Raw genomic sequence first — 21,467 nt, forward strand, 5'->3', positions numbered from 1 at the left:
GTGTTTGGGGTCTTTAGAAGTTTGGTGATGTTTTTGTGACCAGAAATATGCCATGGAACGTAACTCTTATTTTTATCAATTAGCCTAGGATCAAATTGTTTTTGATATAATTCCTTTCACTTAAAATTATGGTTTCTAAGAACCTGTGGATGACATTAAGTGAGGACTTAACTGTGTAACTTGCCATTGCCATCTACTCTTGTCACTTAAATAATAATAATTGGCTGGTCAGCAAGTAAGCACATATTCTCTGAAAACATTATAGCTTTTATACAAAAACAAAACTGTTTTAGTGGTAATTGTGCTTTCAGATTAGCACTCAGAAAACTAGTATGACCCTTAGAGTTGTGTCCCAGCTTTTTTCCTTTTTTTAAAAAAAGCAAACCATAACTTCTGTAATTTGAGACAGATTAAAAATTTCTGATATTATTATTCCAGAGTGTGTGTGTCTGCAGATTCACATAGCTACCACATAGATGACGACGGTACCTTTAGAAAGGATCTCCACATTTGAAAACCTTGGGAGCCACTGGATTATAGGAATGGCAAGAATATTTCACACACACACACAAAATGTTGGGAGGTACTTTTCAGATTTAACAAATAAAAGGAGTTTGTAGCTCCTATTGAGCTTTATATTTTCTGGTGGTGTGTCTCACTGGTAGGAACATAGCGTTGTGGTACAAATGAATCCTAATGTTCATCCTGAACAGCCCTAGGCTCTGTAGTCTGGTCTGATTTTGTAGGTTCTTGAGTTTCAAAAGTGTTGTCACTTATTTGAGAGCATGTCACTGGTTAATGGCATAGCCAGGACTTGACTACAAATTTCCAGACTCCTGAATCCTGTTATTTTCCTTTAGCCCCATGAAGCCTCCCACAGTATAGAGTAGTAGTTCAGTGGCATGTGTTTATTTTTAAGGAAATATTTCAAGCATAAAGAAAAATATAGAGGGAATATATTACAGAACGGTATAATGAACAGCCACAAAACCTTCACCTGTATTTAATAAATGTTACTGTTTTACCATGTTTGCTACAGTTGGGTGTGTATTATTTTTAAAGAAATTAATATTAATGAAACAAGTGAAGCCTTTTTTGTCTTCTGGCTAGACCCTCTTCCCTCCCTCCTTGCCCCCAGAAGCAGCCTTGTACAGCAGTGTTTATATTCCAGATGTCTCCCGTCGACATTGTTACCTTCTCAAGCCAGAAAAAGTAGTTTTATTTTGCTCATTTCATCTATTTTTCAGATAACATATTGTTAAAAGAAATTATGAAGCAGCATAGTGGAGGAAGAAGGAGGACAGGGCTTTGAAGCCAGAGAGACCAGGTTTTGAAATTCAGGGTTCCTGCTTACAACAGAGAGTTAATCAAGCTCCTTAGTCTTTCTGTAAGAGCCTCTTTACACAACCAAGATGATGAATCTTACCTTGTAGCCTTGGTGAGACATAGACGGGCAGTACTTAGCATAGAACATAGAACAGAGGAGGTGCTCCATGACAGCTTTAATGATAATAATAGTAGCAGTAGCAATTACATTTATCATGTGCTTGCCACGTACTTGATGCTTTTGCAAGTGCTTTATCCATGTTTATTTATTTTAAAACTGAAGTAAGAACTATATGTGAAGGACTGGGAACGGCATGGCACATAGATGGTGAGTCATGACTATTGGCTATTAACTATTATCCCCATTTTACAGAAGAAATTAATGGGAAGAAATCTGGGAAGTTAACTTTCTTCTAAGTACTTTACATATATGAGAGCTGTCTGGAAAGTATCCAGCCGTTGTTAATATAACCAGAATGGTTTGCGTGACATCCATGTAACCTGGCAGCCAAGGAGAGTGGACTGTAATACACATGCGTGAACAATGATGACTTCACTGTACTAGTCAGTGGGGTGCTAGATACCTCAAGTAGGCATGTGTACTGTGTGGCTGTCACGTTCAGAATGACTGAGCAAGTAGAGCAACACATTTGCATTAAATTTTGTGTTAAGCTTGGGCATTCCTTGGAAACTATTCAGATGATTCAGAAGGCTTTGGGGACGATGCAGTGAGTGTAGCACAGATAAAAGTGTGGCACATACGCTTCAAAAATGGTCAAGAATCTGTTGAAAGTGATCCACGTTCTGGAAGGCCTGCAACAAGCAGGACACCTGAGAATGTTGAATGTGTGTGGGTTAGGTTAAGAGATGCTGGGAGAACTGCGTGAGATCCCACGGTGCCTACTTTGAAGGAGACTGAGGTGTCATTGTCCTGTGTATAGTGTTTCTTTTATTTTGTATCATCTTCAACAAATGTCTCTATTTTTAATATTACATGGGTGGATACTTTCTGGACAGCCCTTATATATTAACACTGGTAATCCTAATAGCCACTTAATGTAGGAGCTACTATTATCCTCATTTTATAGTGAGTTAGGAAATTGAGGCACAGAGAGGTTAAGTAACTTTGGCCAAGGTCACATAGCTCGTAAGTGTTCAGACCTTGGATTTGAACCCAGGCAGTCAGTGCTCCAGAGCTCATGCCCCTGATCACTGTGCCATCCTTCTTGATTATGTATGTGGTAGGACTTCTCACCTTCTTTGCCCTATCCTAGGAACATGTCTTTCAGATTGGGTGATCTCTGTTGACTAAGAAGCCCTTCTGGTTTTGTCGTAGATACAACCCAACTTTCTTCAGGTAACCCCAGCCTGTTCAAGTGGGGCCACTTTGATGGAAGCTGCCCAGATTTACCTGTTTGGGTGGCCGTTCCCCCCACCTCCCAGTTTTTCCTGAAGTCCCCAGTGTGGGTCTCACATGTGATGCTAAAGGTTTCGGTCAGTTGCCCTGTAGCCTTCTGTGGACAACATTACTTCCATGGCCATTGGCATCACCTCCTTCAGCCACATTGGTCTCGCTGCCTCTGCTGGGCGCTGGTGCTGCACCCACTCTGCCCTGCTGTACCCACCAGTCCTGCCAGCACCACCACCATCAGTGCGGAGGACACAGTGTTCCTGCTGTGCAGAGCTCCACGTCCGTTGCAGTGACGTGAGAACCATTCCCTAGGCCCCTTTATTTTATTTCATATTGTGGGGCTTTCTTGTAGCCATAGAGAGATTTTTAGAGAAAATAGTGTATCAGGGGTTTTTGGTCATGGTTTCTTTGTCTTCACCCCAGACCTAAGACCTTGGCATAGAGTGAGTGGACTGGGCCAGGGGCAAGTCTTTGTGACAGACTCTGGCCTCTGCTAGTGGTTGGATTGGGCCAGGCTCAAATGTCTGCTGGCCACTTCCCTCAGGACTGGTTCACACCAGAAGACTTTACCTGGTTGGTTGTGAAATAATCTTTTTCCCCCCATATTCTCCATTTTGAATTGTTGGAGCCATAATGGCACTAAAGATATGCTGAATTTTGTGATAACTTAAGAAAAATTATATTGAGACATAAGATAGCCAGTGTTAGTTTCTTCTCTGGATTTTTTCGTAATGGAAGTACTGACTTACTAGAGTCAGAGGTCTGTAGAGATGACTCAGTACAGATGTATTACAGTGTATTCCAAGGGCCACTGCTCTGTCAGGGGATTCTGCTGTAAAGGACTTCCATGCCAAATAAGCGTGAGGAGTGCTACGTACCTTCTTTTTCCCTGGGAGAATTGTGATGCACACAGGTCTTTAGTAGAGGCTCCGAGATGTCCTATGATAAAGAAAGCCAACTAATTTCATTTTATCTAGCGTTTCCTAACCTGCGGAGGATGTTTTCTATTGTAGAACATTATTTTTGCCAAAACTATGTCTTCCGTCTAGAATATCTTCTTTCACCCTTCACCAGCTCCATGCCTGCCAATTCTGCTCTTTAAAATTATTCAAGCATCACCTCCTCTCTGGATCTTGCCAGGACTCCCCTAGATAAAATTAAGGATAGAGACCACTCCGTCCTTACAACTATTTATGGGATGTTAAACACTTTTATTATAGCAGAGATGACATTATGTTTTCTCCTGCTAGACTAAGTGTCTAGAGGAATAGAGACCCTGTTTTATTTAATCTTTTTGTTTCTTTATTTTTCTTCTTTGTTGCCTGGCCAGTGCTTACGAGGTATACCAGAGTGGTTTGCTAGTGTTAAAAGCACAGAGGAGAAAAACTGAATTTGTCAGGAAGTCATTCTTCCTCATTCTGAGCACCCCAGTTAACAGGCCTTTCCACCAGCTAGAAGGAAGTAGCACACTGCTAGCTGTTGCATGGGATTTTGAAAGAAACCGTTCTCCTTGCAAAGGCTATAAGAAGGCTTTGTGTTTTAATTCATCATTATACCTGCGTCTCCATTAATCTCAGACCATTAAAAACAATTAAGGGTTTTTTTTTTATTAAAATAGAAGGTACTCAGAATATACATATTTATCTTTAAACTTACTTTCTTAAAATATGGGAGCGAAATATATACAGTAACAGACCAGTTTCCTAAGTACATACTAGCCCTGTTCACTTGCCTCTTAGAACAATACTCAGCCTGGGCTGTTACATTTCTTCAAAGATGATTGATTTAGTAAAAATGTAGTCACACACCCATTTGGAGAAGTTCCCAAAGAAAAACATACACCAGAGCCTCCACATAACACTGACTTGGGATTTTTTTTTTTTTTTTTATGAAAACTAACATAGTGAAGAAGCAGCTGTGTTCTGACGGCTGCGGCGTGCCGTGCCCTCTGTACCAGTGCCGTCGGGTGGAGCACGGGTGCACTGCCTTGCCTTGCCCAGAACGCCACGCAGCTGGGGGTAGGGCAGGGACTTCCGACCTGCTTGTCTGCCATAGTGTGAGCTCTCGCTAGGTTTACACATCATTTGTCTCATAGACGTTCCCAGCCCTACGTTTGTCAAGTAGCACAGAAGGGGAATTCTCAAAAGGAAATACACATTTAGCCAAATACTGGTTCTTTTGTGTGTGTTTTTGTCTTTGTTTTTGTTTTGTTTTGTTTTTTTTTTTTTTTAAAAGAGCATCCTTTTCCTTGCTTACTGATATGTGTGTAACAGTTAGGGAAGAGGATGCTCACAATGTCCCATTTTTTTCCTAAGGGTTTCTAAAGGTCCTTCAAGTACCAAAGACACAACAAAGGAAGGAATAAACAGTGGAATTTTTAGCACAGAATATCAAAAGAATATAAGCTTTCATGGGTTTTTGTTGGAAAGGAACAAGTGGAAAATGGGACCATATTGATCTTAAACTCCCTAGAAAACACTGGCTCTCAGAAAATAGTTTACATTAAGCCTGATGGATTTTCCCAGTTCCTGGAGTAGAGGAAAGAAGCAGTGTGCATCCCTCACCCTGGGAAGATAGGTTACAAGTATAGTTCAGAAGTACTTACAGAGGTGATTACTTTGAAGAGTGAGAAAAGTGTTTTTAAAAATATTAGTCTAAGTAGTAGTAAATTTCCAGAGCCAGCCGGAACTTTTACAGTTCATTTGTCTTATCTGTCACACATAGTGGAACAGCATTGTTCTTCTGTCACTAGGTTTTCACATAGATTGTGAGGTGAGGATTCATATAGAATCACCAAACTTATATTTCCATCTAGTTCTGATCATTTTTATAATTTTCACTTGTCTGTGTGAATACTACTAACAAATTTTTGTTTATAATTTGTGGCAAGTCAGTGGATTTCATTGAACTCGAGCCTCAGGTCACTATAGAACAAGTAACATGTTGGCTTCACTTTAGCCTTATTTGTTTTCTTTTAGGCCCACGCACAAGAGCTGTTAACTTAAAGAAATGTGTGCCCTCATCTCCTGCTTTTTCTCCTCAGCTGCTTTTTAAAAAATAATCTTACTTGCTCTCAAATTGCTAATCTTCCTGGATTTTCATTTCCTTACCAGGCTAACTTGATTAGTCTCACCCCTTTTAGTTTTCTTGATTCTTATCAATTTAATAGTCATTGCATATTCTTGATTGTTTCTGCATAGCTATCTCTTTGCCCCCATACCCCTCCCCCCCCAATTCTGTTCTGTATTTGATTTATCTGAATTATCCTTTCCTCCTGGAAACTTTTAACTTCTGTTGCAATTTAAGGTTTTCTCAGACCTGTCAATGCGCATGATTGTTTCCATGGCTTGACAAAATATATATATTTAGCTTTATTCTTTTATAAATTTATTGGTTTTTATATTCATCTATTAACACATTTAGAAGGAAGAACTGTTGTTTTTCCAGATTTGGATTGAACATCTCAGTTCTGTTATTGAGTCATATCATCAGTGATGCATATTGGACTGATTTGTTGTGGTACATTAATAACTTGAATGTGGTGGCTTCTAATGGAATCTGTTAGCTATGTTTCTGAGAGACATTGGTGTACCAAGGAAACACCGTAACAAGCTTTTGTACTATTGCTTTATTTTCTTTCGGGGACTAGGCAGGTACTATATACCTGATGATTTAGAAAATCTTTTTGTGGTTGGCTTCTTGGCCTAGGGGTATGATTCTCACTTTCAGTGCCAGAAAATCTTTTTGTGGTTTTTCTTTCTCTTGGTTTAGTTAGGTTTCAGCTACAGAGAATATAGCACCTTTAGTTTGATGATATTTAGTCACCATACAAGCACGTCCACTGAAGGTCTAACCTTGTTATTTTTACCTTAAATATGTCAATAACTTTAGAGGCTGTTGAAGTATATCCAAAATGTGTGTGATAATTTTACAAGATTTACTTTTCATGCAAGGCAGTTTTCTCAAAATTGTGTTTGAATATTTCTATGATTACTTGTGATCAAGAAAGGTGCCTTTTAATCATAAAATAGTCTTGATTAGAGTTCAACAAAAGTGCACTTTATAAAAGAAGACAAACTAGAATCTTTTTCTCCACTTAATAATATATCATCTACTCATTTTAGTAGTGTCCTAGTCTATAGTTGTAAATATTGTGTATGTTTTAGTGTATGAAATTTTTGTAGCACACAGTTTGAGTTACCAATAATAATTTACTTCAAAATTCTTTAGAGTTTATTCAATATTCTATAGAATAGCAGTTGCTTTAAATATATTCATATATTTCTAACATATAAGAATATATAGTATAGGAGAACTATATAGTTAATACACAGTTTTCTTTTTGATTCACCTGTCTTCTCTATAGGGAGACTTGGACATGCAGTTTACTCCATAGACTTGGTCAGAGGTAATTGCCAGCCCCCAAAAAGAAAGAAGGAAATCCATATAGAGTTGCTACCTTTAAGCACGATTTGATACTGACTAGTAGCTTTGGGCCTTTTGTAAATTCCGTTATTATATTTGCATGATGATTTTTAAATTAATTGTTTACAAATTACTAATTTAGAAATAGGAAAAGCTTTTGAATATTCTTCCTTTTCTCTTTGAAATTGTTTACATGTCCCCAGAGACACTAATTTATGGTAGAAATTATGGGTTGTTAAGGACAGTGTATCCATTATGAGGCATAATACAAAATATATACAGTGCTATTTCCTAGATCTTTGTTGATTAGAAGTGATAGCCAGCTAGTCTGACTCTGAGTCAGTGTTTATCAAGCCTGAGACATCTGTTGCTCTGGTGCTTTGTTGTAGCTACAGGGAAAAAGGCCCTGCCCTAAAAGAACTTACCCTTTCCTTGGCTGGGTCAGCTGAGTGGACATTTGCAGTATGATTATCCATTAATAGATTGTTGTGGTTTAATTTTGATTAATTTCATATATATTCTCTATGTTTCTGTGCTATGTCCTACTTTTCGAAGTCTTGTAATTTGTGCTGAAGAATACTTTTTTAATTTTAAACTCAAATGGTATGATATTCTAATAGAAACTACTCTATGATTTCAGTCAGGTTATGACTGAATGGATTAATAGTCTGGATTAATAGTATGTGCATGACATTTATAATACTTTATAAATATGAGTCACAATCACTAAGGTGGAACTATTAAACTGCTTATATTGATTATAATTATATGAGTCTTTTTAATTTGACTTCCATATTAATTAACTTTTTATGTTATCAGAACATGAGCTTTTTGAGGGTGAATTCTGTTCCTATATTCCTCAAAGGGCTAAATAAGGAGGTTTGCACACAGTACTAGAAATAGTCCCCCCCATAAAGCTTTCTGATAGAGATTCAATGTATTATAAAACTGATTATCTTATGGCCACACCCATATGAAGAAATCATCAGTTCTTTGTTGTGCTAAAGGAGGCAGATTACTCTATATGGGGGGTGTGAAAGTAGTACCTGTTTCTTGTTATAAATAAGTAGAAATTGTGCCATCTTTAGTTTTCAAGGTCAAACATTACTGAATATAATCTGGAATAAAAATCTTTTGGAAACTAATTTTCATAATGTGGTCCATTTTTATTCAGTTATTTCTTATGTAAACCTAGACATGTTATAAATCCTGTATGATATAAAGATAGAAAGGTTACCCTTACCAATGGTTTTATTTAATCCTGCTTATGCAGAAGAAAGAATAGGCCAACAGTTGCCAATAACAGTATATCTTTGGAGAAACTATCCTGCTGAAAAACAGAATTATCCCAGTATTGAGGTACAGATTTTTTTTTTTTTTTTTTTTTTTTTTTTTTTTTTGAGACAGAGTCTCATTTGTTGACCAGGCTAGAGTGAGTGCCATGGCATCAGCCTAGCTCACAGCAACCTCAATCTCCTGGGCTCAAGTGATCCTTCTGCCTCAGCCTCCCGAGTAGCTGGGACTACAGGCATGCGCCACCATGCCCAGCTAATTTATATATATATTAGTTGGCCAATTAATTTCTTTCTATTTATAGTAGAGACGGGGTCTCACTCTTGCTCAGGCTGGTTTCGAACTCCTGACCTCCAGCAATCCGCCCGCCTCAGCCTCCCAGAGTGCTAAGATTACAGGCGTGAGCCACCGTGCCCGGCTGAGGTACAGATTTTTCATTTTGTATGCAGATGCCTCAGATCTAGGTCAGCAAGCATTTGTAAATATTCATTTTCCTTTTGTTCTGTAGAAGACACAGACTGTGAAGTCATTCGTATCTGAGTTTAGATGATGTCTTTTTAATATATAGACTTTATCACCTCTAACATGTAACTTTACCTCCCTTGCCTTTTTTCTCATCTATAAAGTGGGATAGTAAGAGTCTCATGAGATTTGACTCCCATAACCCATAACCCATGTGGAACTGTTAGCTCAGTACCCTTTCCATGGGAAGGGATTGTTAGCCTTTCTGTTTCACCACACTCTCTCCCTGTCCTTACCTGAATCATTCCTTCTCTTGCCTTTTACCTGGAAACTTTGAAAGGTTCCACAATGGAGTAGTATTGTTTTGGAAGGCAGTTCCTCCCTTGCTCTCCTCTTCCCTTGGTAACAAAGCCTGTGAGTTTTGGTAGCAGGTGAATTTCTGCTGGTATGAGGACTTCCCAAGAGGACCTCAGTTGGGTGGCTCTGAATTGTGCCTGTCCTAAATAATCCAGTGTATTTCCAGGCAGGATTCCTTGAGATTCCTTGGATACTAAGAGAATCAAGATTCTTTCTCTATAGAGTTATCCGTAATCTAAACTGTTAAACTGTTATGGAAATATTTATTTATACTAAGGTTAAATCTCACTAATTTCCAGAAAGGTTTTATATGATCATTATAGTCTTGGTTGCTCTTATGACAGTCAAATGCTTAATAATGAAGAAAATTACTGTGTTCCTTTACTCTTAAAATAAAATAGTCACCATTGTACAAAGTTATAAAATTTGTATTATCATCAAATAGACATCAGCACAGATATCTGAGTGCTGACTTGTAAAAATAAAATCAGATGTGGCAGTGACCAACTGTAGCAGTGAAAAGAACAGGCTCTAGAGTCAGACCTCTGGGGGTTTGAATCCTAGTCCTGCGACTCACAAACTGTGTGACCCTGAGCATGTAACCCAGGCTCTGCAGACCTCCGGTGGCAACGACCTCATAGGGCTGTAGGGAGGGTGAAGTAGGTTAATGCATGTAAAGCACCTACTACCTTGTCTAGCATGTAACATAACTTTTCAATCATGACACAGTCTGGCAGTTATTTCTCCGTATCACTGGTCATTGACAGTTATAATATTTCTATGCTAACAATGAACCATTTAATAAATAACTTCTAAAAATTATAATAGATTTGGTAGGATTCTGTCTTTGAGTGTTTATTGAATGTCCTCTGTGTAACAGGCATTGTACAGAACTAGTATTTTAGTCAGGCTCTCTGGGGTTTCAGGAAGTCGGGATGTGTTGGGGTTTATTTCACTCCAAAGTAAAGAATCCATGAAGAAGTTTCCTCCATCATAGCACATATACACGGCCCCTGCAGAACTAGTCATTTATCACCAGGGTGTTGTAAAACTGGCTCTCACCGTCTAACAGCTTATTAAGGGACCCGGGTGCAACTCTTACATTTACTTTCATTGCTTCTCCATCTCTACGTCTTCCTTCTGACTAGTTTCTTTCCCTTCTTCCTTATTTCTATCTCATTGCTTCTACTTACTACCTTGTGCTGTTTCTCTATTTGGTGCTATTTTTCCTGCAATGACTCTATCCATGTAACTTGCTTTCAAACTCAGAGAGATCTAAGACGTGTAACACCATCCAGTATTGAGGTCTTTGGACCAAGGCACATTCTCGGAGCAGCCAGCGGGAGACTGTGGGATGGGTTCGAATGTATAGTGCACCCTAAGCGTCAGCACCGCTGGCAGAAGGTGGCTGGGCCGGCCCTCTGACTTTCCAGAAGTGGGCATTGTGTTAGGTACCTTTTGTGGTCTGTCATGGACATGTGGCAATGATAGAAAAATAAGTAAGATGTAACCTGTCCTGGAAGAGCTTGCAATGTGATGAAGGAGGCAGATACTTAAGCATAGACTTAATTTTATGATAATATTATCATTACTATATAGGAATGAGGACAGGAAATTCTTTACTGAAGGAATATGAGATGGCAAAGGCTATTTCTGGCCAAAAAAAGAAGAAAAAACATCTGCAAAAAACAGGTATGAAATACCTTGGTATACTCAGGAAGTTTTTTGGTGCTGTGGGAAAAGAGCGGTGGTTGGCATTTCAGGAGCTCCAGGAGAAGGGTCTAGTTCATGGTACTGATGAAATTAGTAAGATTATTAGATGCAGAACTAGGAAAAAAGATATTGGAGAAGAAGAGAGGAAGGATCTGTAAGAGAGACGGTGCCATTGTCAATGACTGGCCCCACAGTAGCTTCGATAAAGGGAGAGAACCAGCTAGGTTCCCTGAGAAGGGGCCATTGGAGCATCTCAGGTTTTGGCAGTTGAGTTCTGCAGTTCTAGAAAGACTCCAGCCCTGGAAACCATACTCGGGGGAGAAAGGTTCCTTCCATTCCTGTGTCAGTCACAAATTCATTCTGAGGAATGTTTAGAAACCAAAGAAAAGAAAAGAAATCTCATGTTTCCTAAATATACAGGAAAGAAAGATAGTGCCTGATCTGTAACAATGTTTAAATTTCTCATATTTATCTGGCTAAAATTTTATTTGTTTGTTACATCTTCAAGGTTGTTTTTCAGAATACATTGTTTATCTTGCTAAAATCTATTATCTTTAAAAGTCAGAAATATATAAACTGTTATTTTAATTAAAATAACAGGCATGTTTCCAGGTAATAGATATGGCAAAAATAACTCCCGAAAACATTCATATTTAACTAACATGAATTAGAGGTGGCTCTCATCTCTCAGTGACTTTGAAGCTGTTCATATTAGCTTTGGTTTAAAAAAAAATGTTTTTCTGTTATAGCTGTGATACTAATTGGATTACAAATTATATATATATATATGCACACACACAGTCATTTGGTATTAATAAAAATAAAAAGCCTATAAATATATCTGGTCTATGAAGATATGTTAAGATTATAGCAAAATAACACAAGTATGTGAGAAAAGCTGGTTTTTCTTCCTAGTTTGGTTTCCTTTTCAGAGACAGAAGAAACTAAGTAGGTATGGTTTCTTCTAGGCAAGTAGAATTGGATTTACTATATATTTCATGGATTCTGAAATCCAAGTGGTTGTAAATTGTACTATTATTTTATATACCATGAAGAAAGGGGTAAAAGCCCTCCCAATTAAATTATAACAACATTTGATTGTAAGAGGCATTCAGATTTCAGACAGTAAGATGTGGAAAAATATACATTTTAGAATTAGTGATATGTATATAATTATTACTTATAAAGAGACTTTGGTTTATATTTGCAGGTTAATTTAGGAACAATGAAAATAATTTCACTGAATAACATAAATTGCACATTTAATCTCAAATACACAACTATAAAAAGTTAATAATATGAATAGTTGTTAAATTTTAGGACTGCCAAAAGATGTTAATAAATGATCATTCCTTTAAAATATGTGTTAATACTTATTATGAGCCAGATGTGGTTAGGTGTTAGGGATACAGATGGAAAAAATGGGTGGTTCCTGCACTCATGGGCTTATAGTTCATGAGGGAGGGAGGGGTAGTTTGCAGACTGCAGTGACCACATTAAAGGGAAAATATAAGTGCTCTGAAAGAGTGGAACCCGGAGTTACTGAGATTAGGAAGAGTTGTGGGAACCCTAAAGAGTGGCTAGAAATTAACTAGGCGAAAAGTGGGCAGCGTAGGAAACAGCCTGTGCAGAAGCCATGAGTAGGAAAGATCTTGAAGTAATTGAGGCAATGAAAGAAGCAGAAGGATCTGGTGCAGGGCTGGGTGACATGAGTTGACATTTCGGACTTTAGTCTAAGCCTGGGGAAACTTACCAGGGGAAACCACCGGAGGGTGTTAGTGGAGGGAGTGGCCCTGGCTGCTCTGTGAAGCCTGGATTGGATAGAAGTAAGATTCACAGTGAATGAAGAACCCCCCTTAGGAACCTGTTGTTAGTTGCAACCAGTATGAGTTAGCAGCTGAAACTGGGGGTTGTGAATGGAAGATATGTTTTCTTGAAGATTATTTGCCAGTATTATCAAAAATCTTAATTTGTATACATTTTGACCTAGCAATTCCATTTCCAGGAGTTGATTCTGAAGAAATAATCTCAGATATGTGCAAAAGTTGAGCTACTACTATGCTCATCCCAATTATTTATAGTAAGATACTGAGATAATAGTGTTTTCAGTCAAGTAGAAAGGAAAGAAACAAATCATGCAGGCTTTAAGGAGGCCACATCATCCAGGAAGATTTGCTTAGACAGGAAAAGTCCTCTGTGTGTTTGGGTGGGTGCCAGGAACAGACACTGAAAATGCAGAACAGAGAGCAGATACTCCTGAAACTGATTTGGGGTAAGAGAGACTTGTAGGACCAGAGGGAAGAAGATGAGCACCTTTGTCAGGGAGTGGAGAACTTCTGGTATAAGAATGCACTGCAGTTCCACTATGGAACTTATTTTTGGAGAACTAGCCTGGGAACCAAGCCCCATCTTGCAGCATTGTTACTGGAGGGGAAAGTGTTTGCTTTTCATACTGGAGACTTGTGTAAGTGAATTTTTGGTATGCAGTCAGTCCATAAATTCAGTTGCTTATAAATCTCAGCTTCCTGGATTAAAAATTAACTGAACAGGATGAATTTTTGGGCAAACATTTCTCTCTACCCCATGTTTTTCATCCCTCACCTCTCCCTTCCTCTTCTCCCTCTCTCCTCCTCTTTCCTCCTACCTCTCACTTCATCTTTCCCTCTCTTTCCTTCCTTCCTTCTCCTCCCTTTTACTCTTTCTCCTACACATACCCCTAACATTTATATTTTATAATAACAATTAGAACATGAAAAGCAGCCAAACACTTCTAAGTAAAATGAGATAATAATCCTTTTTTAAAGAACTTGTAAATCTCATATTGCTTCCTTCTGTGTGATGGTTTTCCTACATGTGTGGTGGGCATGTTTTACTATATGGTCTTAATTCCCATTTGCAAGTTTCAAATCAAATGTATTCCTGAAAATATCTAGGCCAACCCGTCACAGAGGTGTTTAATATGTTAATTTCCACTTCCCTCACAGTATTGATACTTCAGTGAAACCAATTAACCATTTCCTTTCTAGTGCATATTTGTTTTTAAGTAGAGTTTTTTTCTTTTATACATATATATTAATATATATATTATATATATACATTTTTTGTTTGTTTTTGCTGGCTCTCTGAAGATACTGCTTCATAGTTTTGATTAGCTGGAAAATTCCTAGAGGAGTTTGAATGTGACTTTTTAGTAAGTTTGAAGTTATCGTCCCTGGTATTTCCTTGAGTACTTCCTTTTCCTATCAGTGTAGAAAAATCACTTCTCTAGCTTTATAGACTTTCTAAAATCGTTATTGAAGTTACCTTAGTGTTTTTAAAATTGTTATTTCTTACAGAGTACAGTTATTTTAATGCTTCCTTATTATGAGAACCGGGTTTTAAGATCTGCATATGGTATGTGTGTATATGTACATCTATATATGCACACGTGGATATTAGTTCATTGTAATTGATTTATTAGTTTATTTTAAGTGATTTTTGTGAACCTGATGCTTTACCTATTAGGCTTTGTAGAGTTAATTCTCAAAAATTCCTAGTTTACAGATTTTTTATTCTGGCAAATCCACACTGTTTTATGAAGTAAAGGTCAAAGGGTAGTAATTTTTACTCTTTAGATATTGAGTACCCCAAATGCTTTGTCATGGAATTACATGAAAATACAAATTTAACCATTTAGGCTTTGACAAATTATTTTAGGATCATAGAAGATGTAGTTTAGTTTCACCTAGTTTATTAAATATTTATATAGCTTATTTCAGAAAAGGAACATAACTGTTAGATTCTGTCTGTATCGACTTAAATTACTGGAAATCCTGAGATTCCAGTAAGATACCCTTCTAAATATTTGTTACATACTTGTGTATGTGAGGGTGGTAGAATTAGCAACAACGCAGTCTTCATGAATGTATTTGTTGTTAACGTAATGCTTAATATCTTAGGACATTTTGTTAACTACCTGGGAACAAAGGTCTGCATTAATATTAATAAGTTTACACCTTCTAAATAGAACCTTTCTTTTTAAAGGCATTATAAACCTAATAAGTTGAACAATACAGTAATATATAATTCACATATTTACATATTTTGTTTAAAACATTTGTTTTTTTAGCATCTATATTTTTGGTTTCATGTCCATTGGAAGTATAAAATAGGACCATCATGCTCTGTTAGTTCTTGGAAATTATTTCTCATATATAAATTTCTTATTCTCCTTGTCTCTCCCTCCATTTTAGTCGTGAGATGGAAAATAAAGAAACTCTCAAAGGGTTGCACAAAATGGACGATCGCCCAGAGGAGCGAATGATCAGGGAGAAACTGAAGGCAACCTGCATGCCAGCCTGGAAGCACGAGTGGTTGGAAAGGAGAAATAGGCGAGGCCCTGTGGTAAGTGGCTGTGGGTTACCTGCTTTAAGGAAGGAAGGATAGGAGGAAATGGAAAATTCAACACAAATAGATCGTCTCGTAAACTTTCTTCTTCACTTTAAATGCAGTGGTTTTGTTTGTTTGATATTCTGGTGTCTTGGAACAAATCATAATTAAAACTATGCTCATTAAGCAACTTTAACTGCCTGGGAACTTAACTGTGTTTGGTAGAAGGCTAAATGCTTAAAGCAACACTGCCCTCTAATGTCAGTATCGAAAATCCTTTTAGTAGAGTTTTATACTGTACTTTCTAACTTCAACACATTGACTGCCATGGGAGTTGTATTCAACTCAGACTAGTTTTGAGCCCAGGACCTCATGGAGCAAACCCTCCAGTTGGTTTATAAAAATCTTGTTGATGTTCTTATAATTACTATTGACAATTTAATTCCAAAAATGTGGATTACCTTGCATACAACTCACACACAAAAAGAAGAAAAAATAACAAATTAGAAAGGATTGTTTGTTTTAATAAAACACCATGGCCCCAAGGAAAAATTGATTTATAGTGTGGCAGTCAATGTGTTAAAAAAGCAATTTTCCCAATTTATTTTAGATGTTTTGTCTCTAAGATAGGATCCAAGGACTTTAATTCCAGAAATCTTCTAGCAAAGAAAAAATGTAATAGGCCCAATTGGATCTGCCTCTTCCTTTGTAAGAATGAAGACACACATTTCATAACATTATTCTGTACTTTAAAAGAGAATAACCATAGCAAAGGATGGAGTATCCTTGCCTTTTCTGATCTAGGAATCTAGGTTTTCTTTTGCCAAACCCTATAAATTTTGGCAATTGGGACAGTAAAATTATAGAGCATTTCCATCATCTGAGAAAGTTCTCTTAGATGTCTAGTAGTAACTAGTCTCTGACTTAAATATCTCAGTGACCCCTGAGGCTTTGGGCACCCCTTATCATTGAGTCTGTCATGGATGTGCTACCCACTGGTGCTAATTCTAATCCATGGAGCTATATAGAATAATCCAATTGTTATTCCACATATCAGGTTTTTTAGCCACTGTGAGGCCCATGAGTTCTTTCCTTTCCAGCTAAGCTTCTACATATCTTCCATTTATTACTCACATGAGGTAGTATGGTGAGAACCCCTTATGATTTTAGTTATTCACATCAGAGGTTGAAGGTGAAGAAATCAAGGATTTATCTTGGAAAAGGAAAAGTTCTGTTGAAACATCTTGGAGAAGGTGACAATGGGGCATATTTCTACTCAATCAATATAAAGAACTTTTGAACAATTAAAGCCACCTGAATTTTTTTTTTTTTTTTTGAGACAGAGTCTTGCTTTGTTGCCCAGGCTAGAGTGCCATGGTGTCGGCCTAGCTCACAACAACCTCAAACTCCTGGGCTCAAGCAAGCCTGCTGCCTCAGCCTCCCGAGCAGCTGGGACTACAGGCATGTGCTACCATGCCCGGCTAATTTTTTCTATATATATTAGTTGGCCAATTAATTTCTTTCTATTTATAGTTGAGACAGGGTCTCGCTCTTGTTCAGGCTGGTTTCGAACTCCTGACCTCAAGCAATGCGCCCGCCTCGGCCTCCCAGAGTGCTAGGATTACAGGCGTGAGCCACTGCACCCGGCCGCCATCTGAAATTTAAATGTGTTCCTTTTTGAGCTCCTTGAGCTGGAGATGTTCAACATAACTTTAATCCTTTAAGAATACCCTAGGGCATAAATAACAGCTTTATAAAAAGCCAGCCATTGTCCTTTATTACACACGAACTAAGAATATCTATTTTCTAAGACCAGAGTTATTTTTTTCTACCTGTCCACTTTCTAGCAAAATACTTGAGTACCTTGTCTATATATAGGACAGGAGTGAAGAGGGAAGAGATGTATAGAATAAGATGCATAACACATAGTCCTTAAGCTTAATTACACTACCCTACATTTTATGGTTTACAGATTTCATATTATCTTCCAGAAGTTTATTGTCTTCTTGGGAGATCTGATTTTGTTTATAAGTTTTTTGTAAGCTGCGTCAAATTCTTCTTCAAATGTAAGTAAGGTGTAAATATCTCCAAATAGGAATATAAGACTTATACACAATAAATAAGAAGAGAGTAATAAATGAAATATCACAAAGCAATTTGTGACTAGGTGCCAAATGTGGGGGAGAGGTAGAAGAGCAATAAGGACTTAGGAAAGAGAAAAAATGTCAGATTGGTAGACTTAAAGGAGGCTTCATAAAAGGTAGGATTTTAGCTGAGCATTAATAGATGGGTAAGTTTTCCCCAGGTGAAGGTATGCTGCCTGGGGCAGTGGGGCTGGAGATGAGGATTAGTAAGGAGAGTGTGAGTGAAGGCACAGGAGGAGGAAAGTTTAGTCAAGTTTGGTGGGCACAGCAACTGACCATGGAACAGGAGAGGTGGAAGAAAGACAGGAAAGGTCTGCAGAGCTTCAGCTGTACCGAGACTATAGTTTGGCCTTTTGATCATGGCTAGATTAGATCTAAGAGCCCTAATATTAAAAAAAAAAAAAAACAGGTCTTGTAAACTGCATTTCTGCTTGAGAGATTGGTCTTTAAACTTCTGGCCTCTTTGGTTTTCTGAGATACACATCTGTCTAACCCATTGTAATGTAACATTTTAAAAAAGAAAACATTGCAAAATGGTTTACTGTTTATCAGACTATTTGAGCATGTAAAATTATGCCCAGTATTGTTTTCAAACAAATAAAAAACATTTAGATCCCCAGTCTAGTGGAATAAACTATAACTGTAGAAGTCATAAGTGCTTATTTTTCACATTTGTTTGCTAACCTTTGATTGTTGATTGTGAAAGTTAAATGAATTGGGGCCTATGATAACAAATACTACCATATCTAAAATTCTGTACAGTAATATTATAACTAGTGATAAATCCTAAAAAACTGAAATTTGTGTAGATAAAAACAGTCTTTTACATTAATGGCTTACAGTAGTACTAAATAAAGTCAACATATTGTCTGGTTTATTGGTTTAATATGTCATAATAAAAACTCATTAAGTTAATTTTTTAATCTATGATGTTTAAATTTACTTACCTTTTATATTTTTAAGTAATCAAAATAATGGAATGCTTTTGATTCAGGTGGTAAAACCAATCCCTGTTAAAGGAGATGGATCTGAAACGAATAACTTGGCAGCGGAGACTCTGGGGGAGGGACAGGCGAGCACCTCTTCACCAGCCCCCAAAGGCCGTCGCAGTCCTTCTCCTGGAAGCTCCCCATCAGGTCGCACGATGAAATCAGAATCTCCAGGAGTAAGGAGGAAACGAGTTTCCCCAGTGCCTGTAAGTTCATGTTTCAACAAATATGTTAGTTTCTATAATTTTTAGACTCATTTATAATGTAGAAAACACTGGCCAGCCATCTGTTAAAACATTAGTTTTCAAAATATGATCCACAGACCCCAGGAGGGAAGATGGTTTCTGAGACCCTTCCTGGGGTCCATTAGGTCAAAACTAATTTTGTAGTAAAACTGAGGTGCTGTCTGCCTGTTTCACTGCATTGATGATTGCAGTGGAGCATAAAGCTGTTGGTGCCTTTGCCTAGTTTAAAGCTAATGACTCTAGAAATTGTATTCTTCATTGTCATTTAGCAGCCATTAAGGGGAAAAAATGCCAGTTTCACTTAAGAGTGCCTTTGATGAAGAAATAGAATTTAATTTTATTAAATCTCAATGCTTATTAAATACACACTTTTTAAAAATTCTGTGTGATAAATAGGTATTTGGCAGACATTTTCCTTAAGATGAAATGAGACTATCACTTCAAGGAAAACAACTAAATGTTTTTCACTTTAGTTGAAGTTGAGATTTCAAAGCAAAAATTAGAATTTTAGAAAAATCAAATCCACCACTGACTTTTCTAATGAGATTGGTGATATCAACTGGTGACTTTTTAAATATATGTATATTGTATAATGAAATAATGTGAACATTTGGAAGATAAGCATAACTTAGTGAACCAATGTTTTCCAAATGACCAGTGCATGATAGTAACAAAGTCTAGATTAAAGATCCATTCAAAGTATAAGATACACCATTTGGATTTTTAATGTACCAGTAGGAAACATTTGTTGATGTGGTTTCAGATTCCATATTACAACTGCTCTTAAGAAACTACTTTTTGAGCTTTGGTGTAGTACCAAAAAATAATATTCAGAATAATTTTTAAAGGCTATTAAAATACTCTTTTCTTTTATTGCTGCATGTCTGTGTGAGGTCAGGTTCTTTCATATACTTTAATCAAAGCATCATATCACAGCAGATTGAATGTAGAAGCAGCAATGAGAATCTAGCTGCCTTCTATAGTAAGCCAGAAATCAAGGAGATTTGCAAAAAAAAAAAAACCAAGAGGTGGTAAATTCATGAGAGAGACTTCTAGTGGTGGAAATGCATGTTAAAACTTGCTTTCTAACTTTAAAGAGTAAATGAGTGAATGGAAAAATGGTCGAGAGAGTGACCACAAGGGGAAGTTTTGGTTTTCTTCAGATCTGGAGTTGTTAAAAGCACATAAGTCCTTCAAAATGTACATTTAAAGTAAAAGTTTTTACATCAAAACCCAAGATACCCAACATACTTGCTGACTCTACATTGAATCACCTTTAAGTTAGATGTTAATTTTTTTTATTTAAAACAATAATAATCATTTATTAGCTCATTAATCTGCAAAGTAGAAAGGGCTCAGCAGGGATGGTTTATGTCTGCTCCCCTGGCATCTACTGAAGCTGTGATGTCCAAGATTGCTGTTTCACTCTCATGCTTGTTGCTTCAGCTGCAATGCTAGAACAGTTGGGGGCCATTGGCATCTCTTTCTCATGGTGGCTGGGTTTCAGGAAAACAAGTCCCAACATGCAGGCTCTCTCAAGCCTCCACTTACATCATGTTTTCTAATGCCTTACTGCCCAAACTCAGAATCTATATAGTAGGGCACCACACGGGAGTGTAAATACTGGGAGGGATGTGGATGGTTCATGGGGGCCATAAAGGAAAAGTCTGTAAGGATAAACAGAATTATATCTTCCCTTCCACCACCCCACCCCACTTTGGGCATATATGCTAGACAAAGTTACCCCTTTTTTCTTTTTAATAGCTACGTAGCCTTTCATTATCTGGATAATCATAGTTTATTTAATGAATTACATACTAATGGACATTTATAGTCCTAACTCTTTGTTACTAACAGTGCTTCAAAAATATTTCCCTGTGTACTTCATCTTACAGATCTGTGAGCATATGCATAGGCTGAATACCTAACAGGTCAAAATGACATGTGCATGTATATTTGGTTTTTTTATTTCTTTTTACTTTTTAGTAACTGCCTTTAAAAAAATAATGGCTTTATTGCTATTAATGTATAATTCATATACCTATTTTAAATTCACCTATTCACCTATTTTAAACTGTACAATTCAGTGTTTGCTAGTCTAATCACAGGGTTATGTAGCCATCATTACAGTCAATTTTTAAACATCTTTATCACCCCCCCCCCCGGAGAAAACTCCAGACCAATTAGAAGTATTAAAGCAAAATAAACAGGAGGCCATCAGCCTGAGATTGTTTCTGTACCCAGAAACCAAACCAAGTTTTAGCCAATCACAAACCACCAACCAGCCTATTGGTTATATAATGGGGACCTCTCAAGACACCATTCCCAAATAAGGCAAACACCTGGCTATAGCCAGTCAAGCTATTTCTTTGCTTTGTATTCAGCCTATAAAAGCTGGCTATTCTATGTGCTAAATCAGAGCTCTCTGAACTCTTGTGATTTTGAGTGCTACCTGGTTCATGAATCATTTTCTCAAATAAACTCTATTTATTTTGTCTGAAGTTTTCCATTTAACAGCAGTCTCTCTCCAGCCTTAGGCAATGACTAATCTATTTTCTGTCTCTATATAATTTGCCTATTCTGGACATTTCATATAAATGGAACCATATTAAATATAATAGATGATCTTACATGACTGGCTTCTTTCACTCAGTATCATGTTGTCAGCGTTCATCCATGGTATAGCATGCATTAGTGCTCCATTGAGTCGTTTCCAATTTTTGGCTATTGTATA

At 37.2% G+C, this 21,467-nt stretch overlaps 1 protein-coding gene across 3 annotated transcripts in view; it reads left to right on the forward strand.

Moving 5' to 3' along the window:
• Nucleotides 1–21,467, forward strand: part of MAP3K1 (mitogen-activated protein kinase kinase kinase 1) — a 74,959-nt gene that overhangs the window by 25,365 nt on the left and 28,127 nt on the right. For all 3 annotated transcript variants that reach the window (XM_012775649.3, XM_076008030.1, XM_076008031.1), the window contains exons 2-3: nucleotides 15,220–15,370; nucleotides 18,494–18,694. In XM_012775649.3, the coding sequence (XP_012631103.2) occupies nucleotides 15,220–15,370; nucleotides 18,494–18,694 (352 nt within the window). The remainder of the gene's footprint in view (nucleotides 1–15,219; nucleotides 15,371–18,493; nucleotides 18,695–21,467) is intronic.

This window comes from Microcebus murinus, chromosome 11, assembly GCF_040939455.1.
Source record: "Microcebus murinus isolate Inina chromosome 11, M.murinus_Inina_mat1.0, whole genome shotgun sequence".
Classification (NCBI taxonomy): domain Eukaryota; kingdom Metazoa; phylum Chordata; class Mammalia; order Primates; family Cheirogaleidae; genus Microcebus; species Microcebus murinus.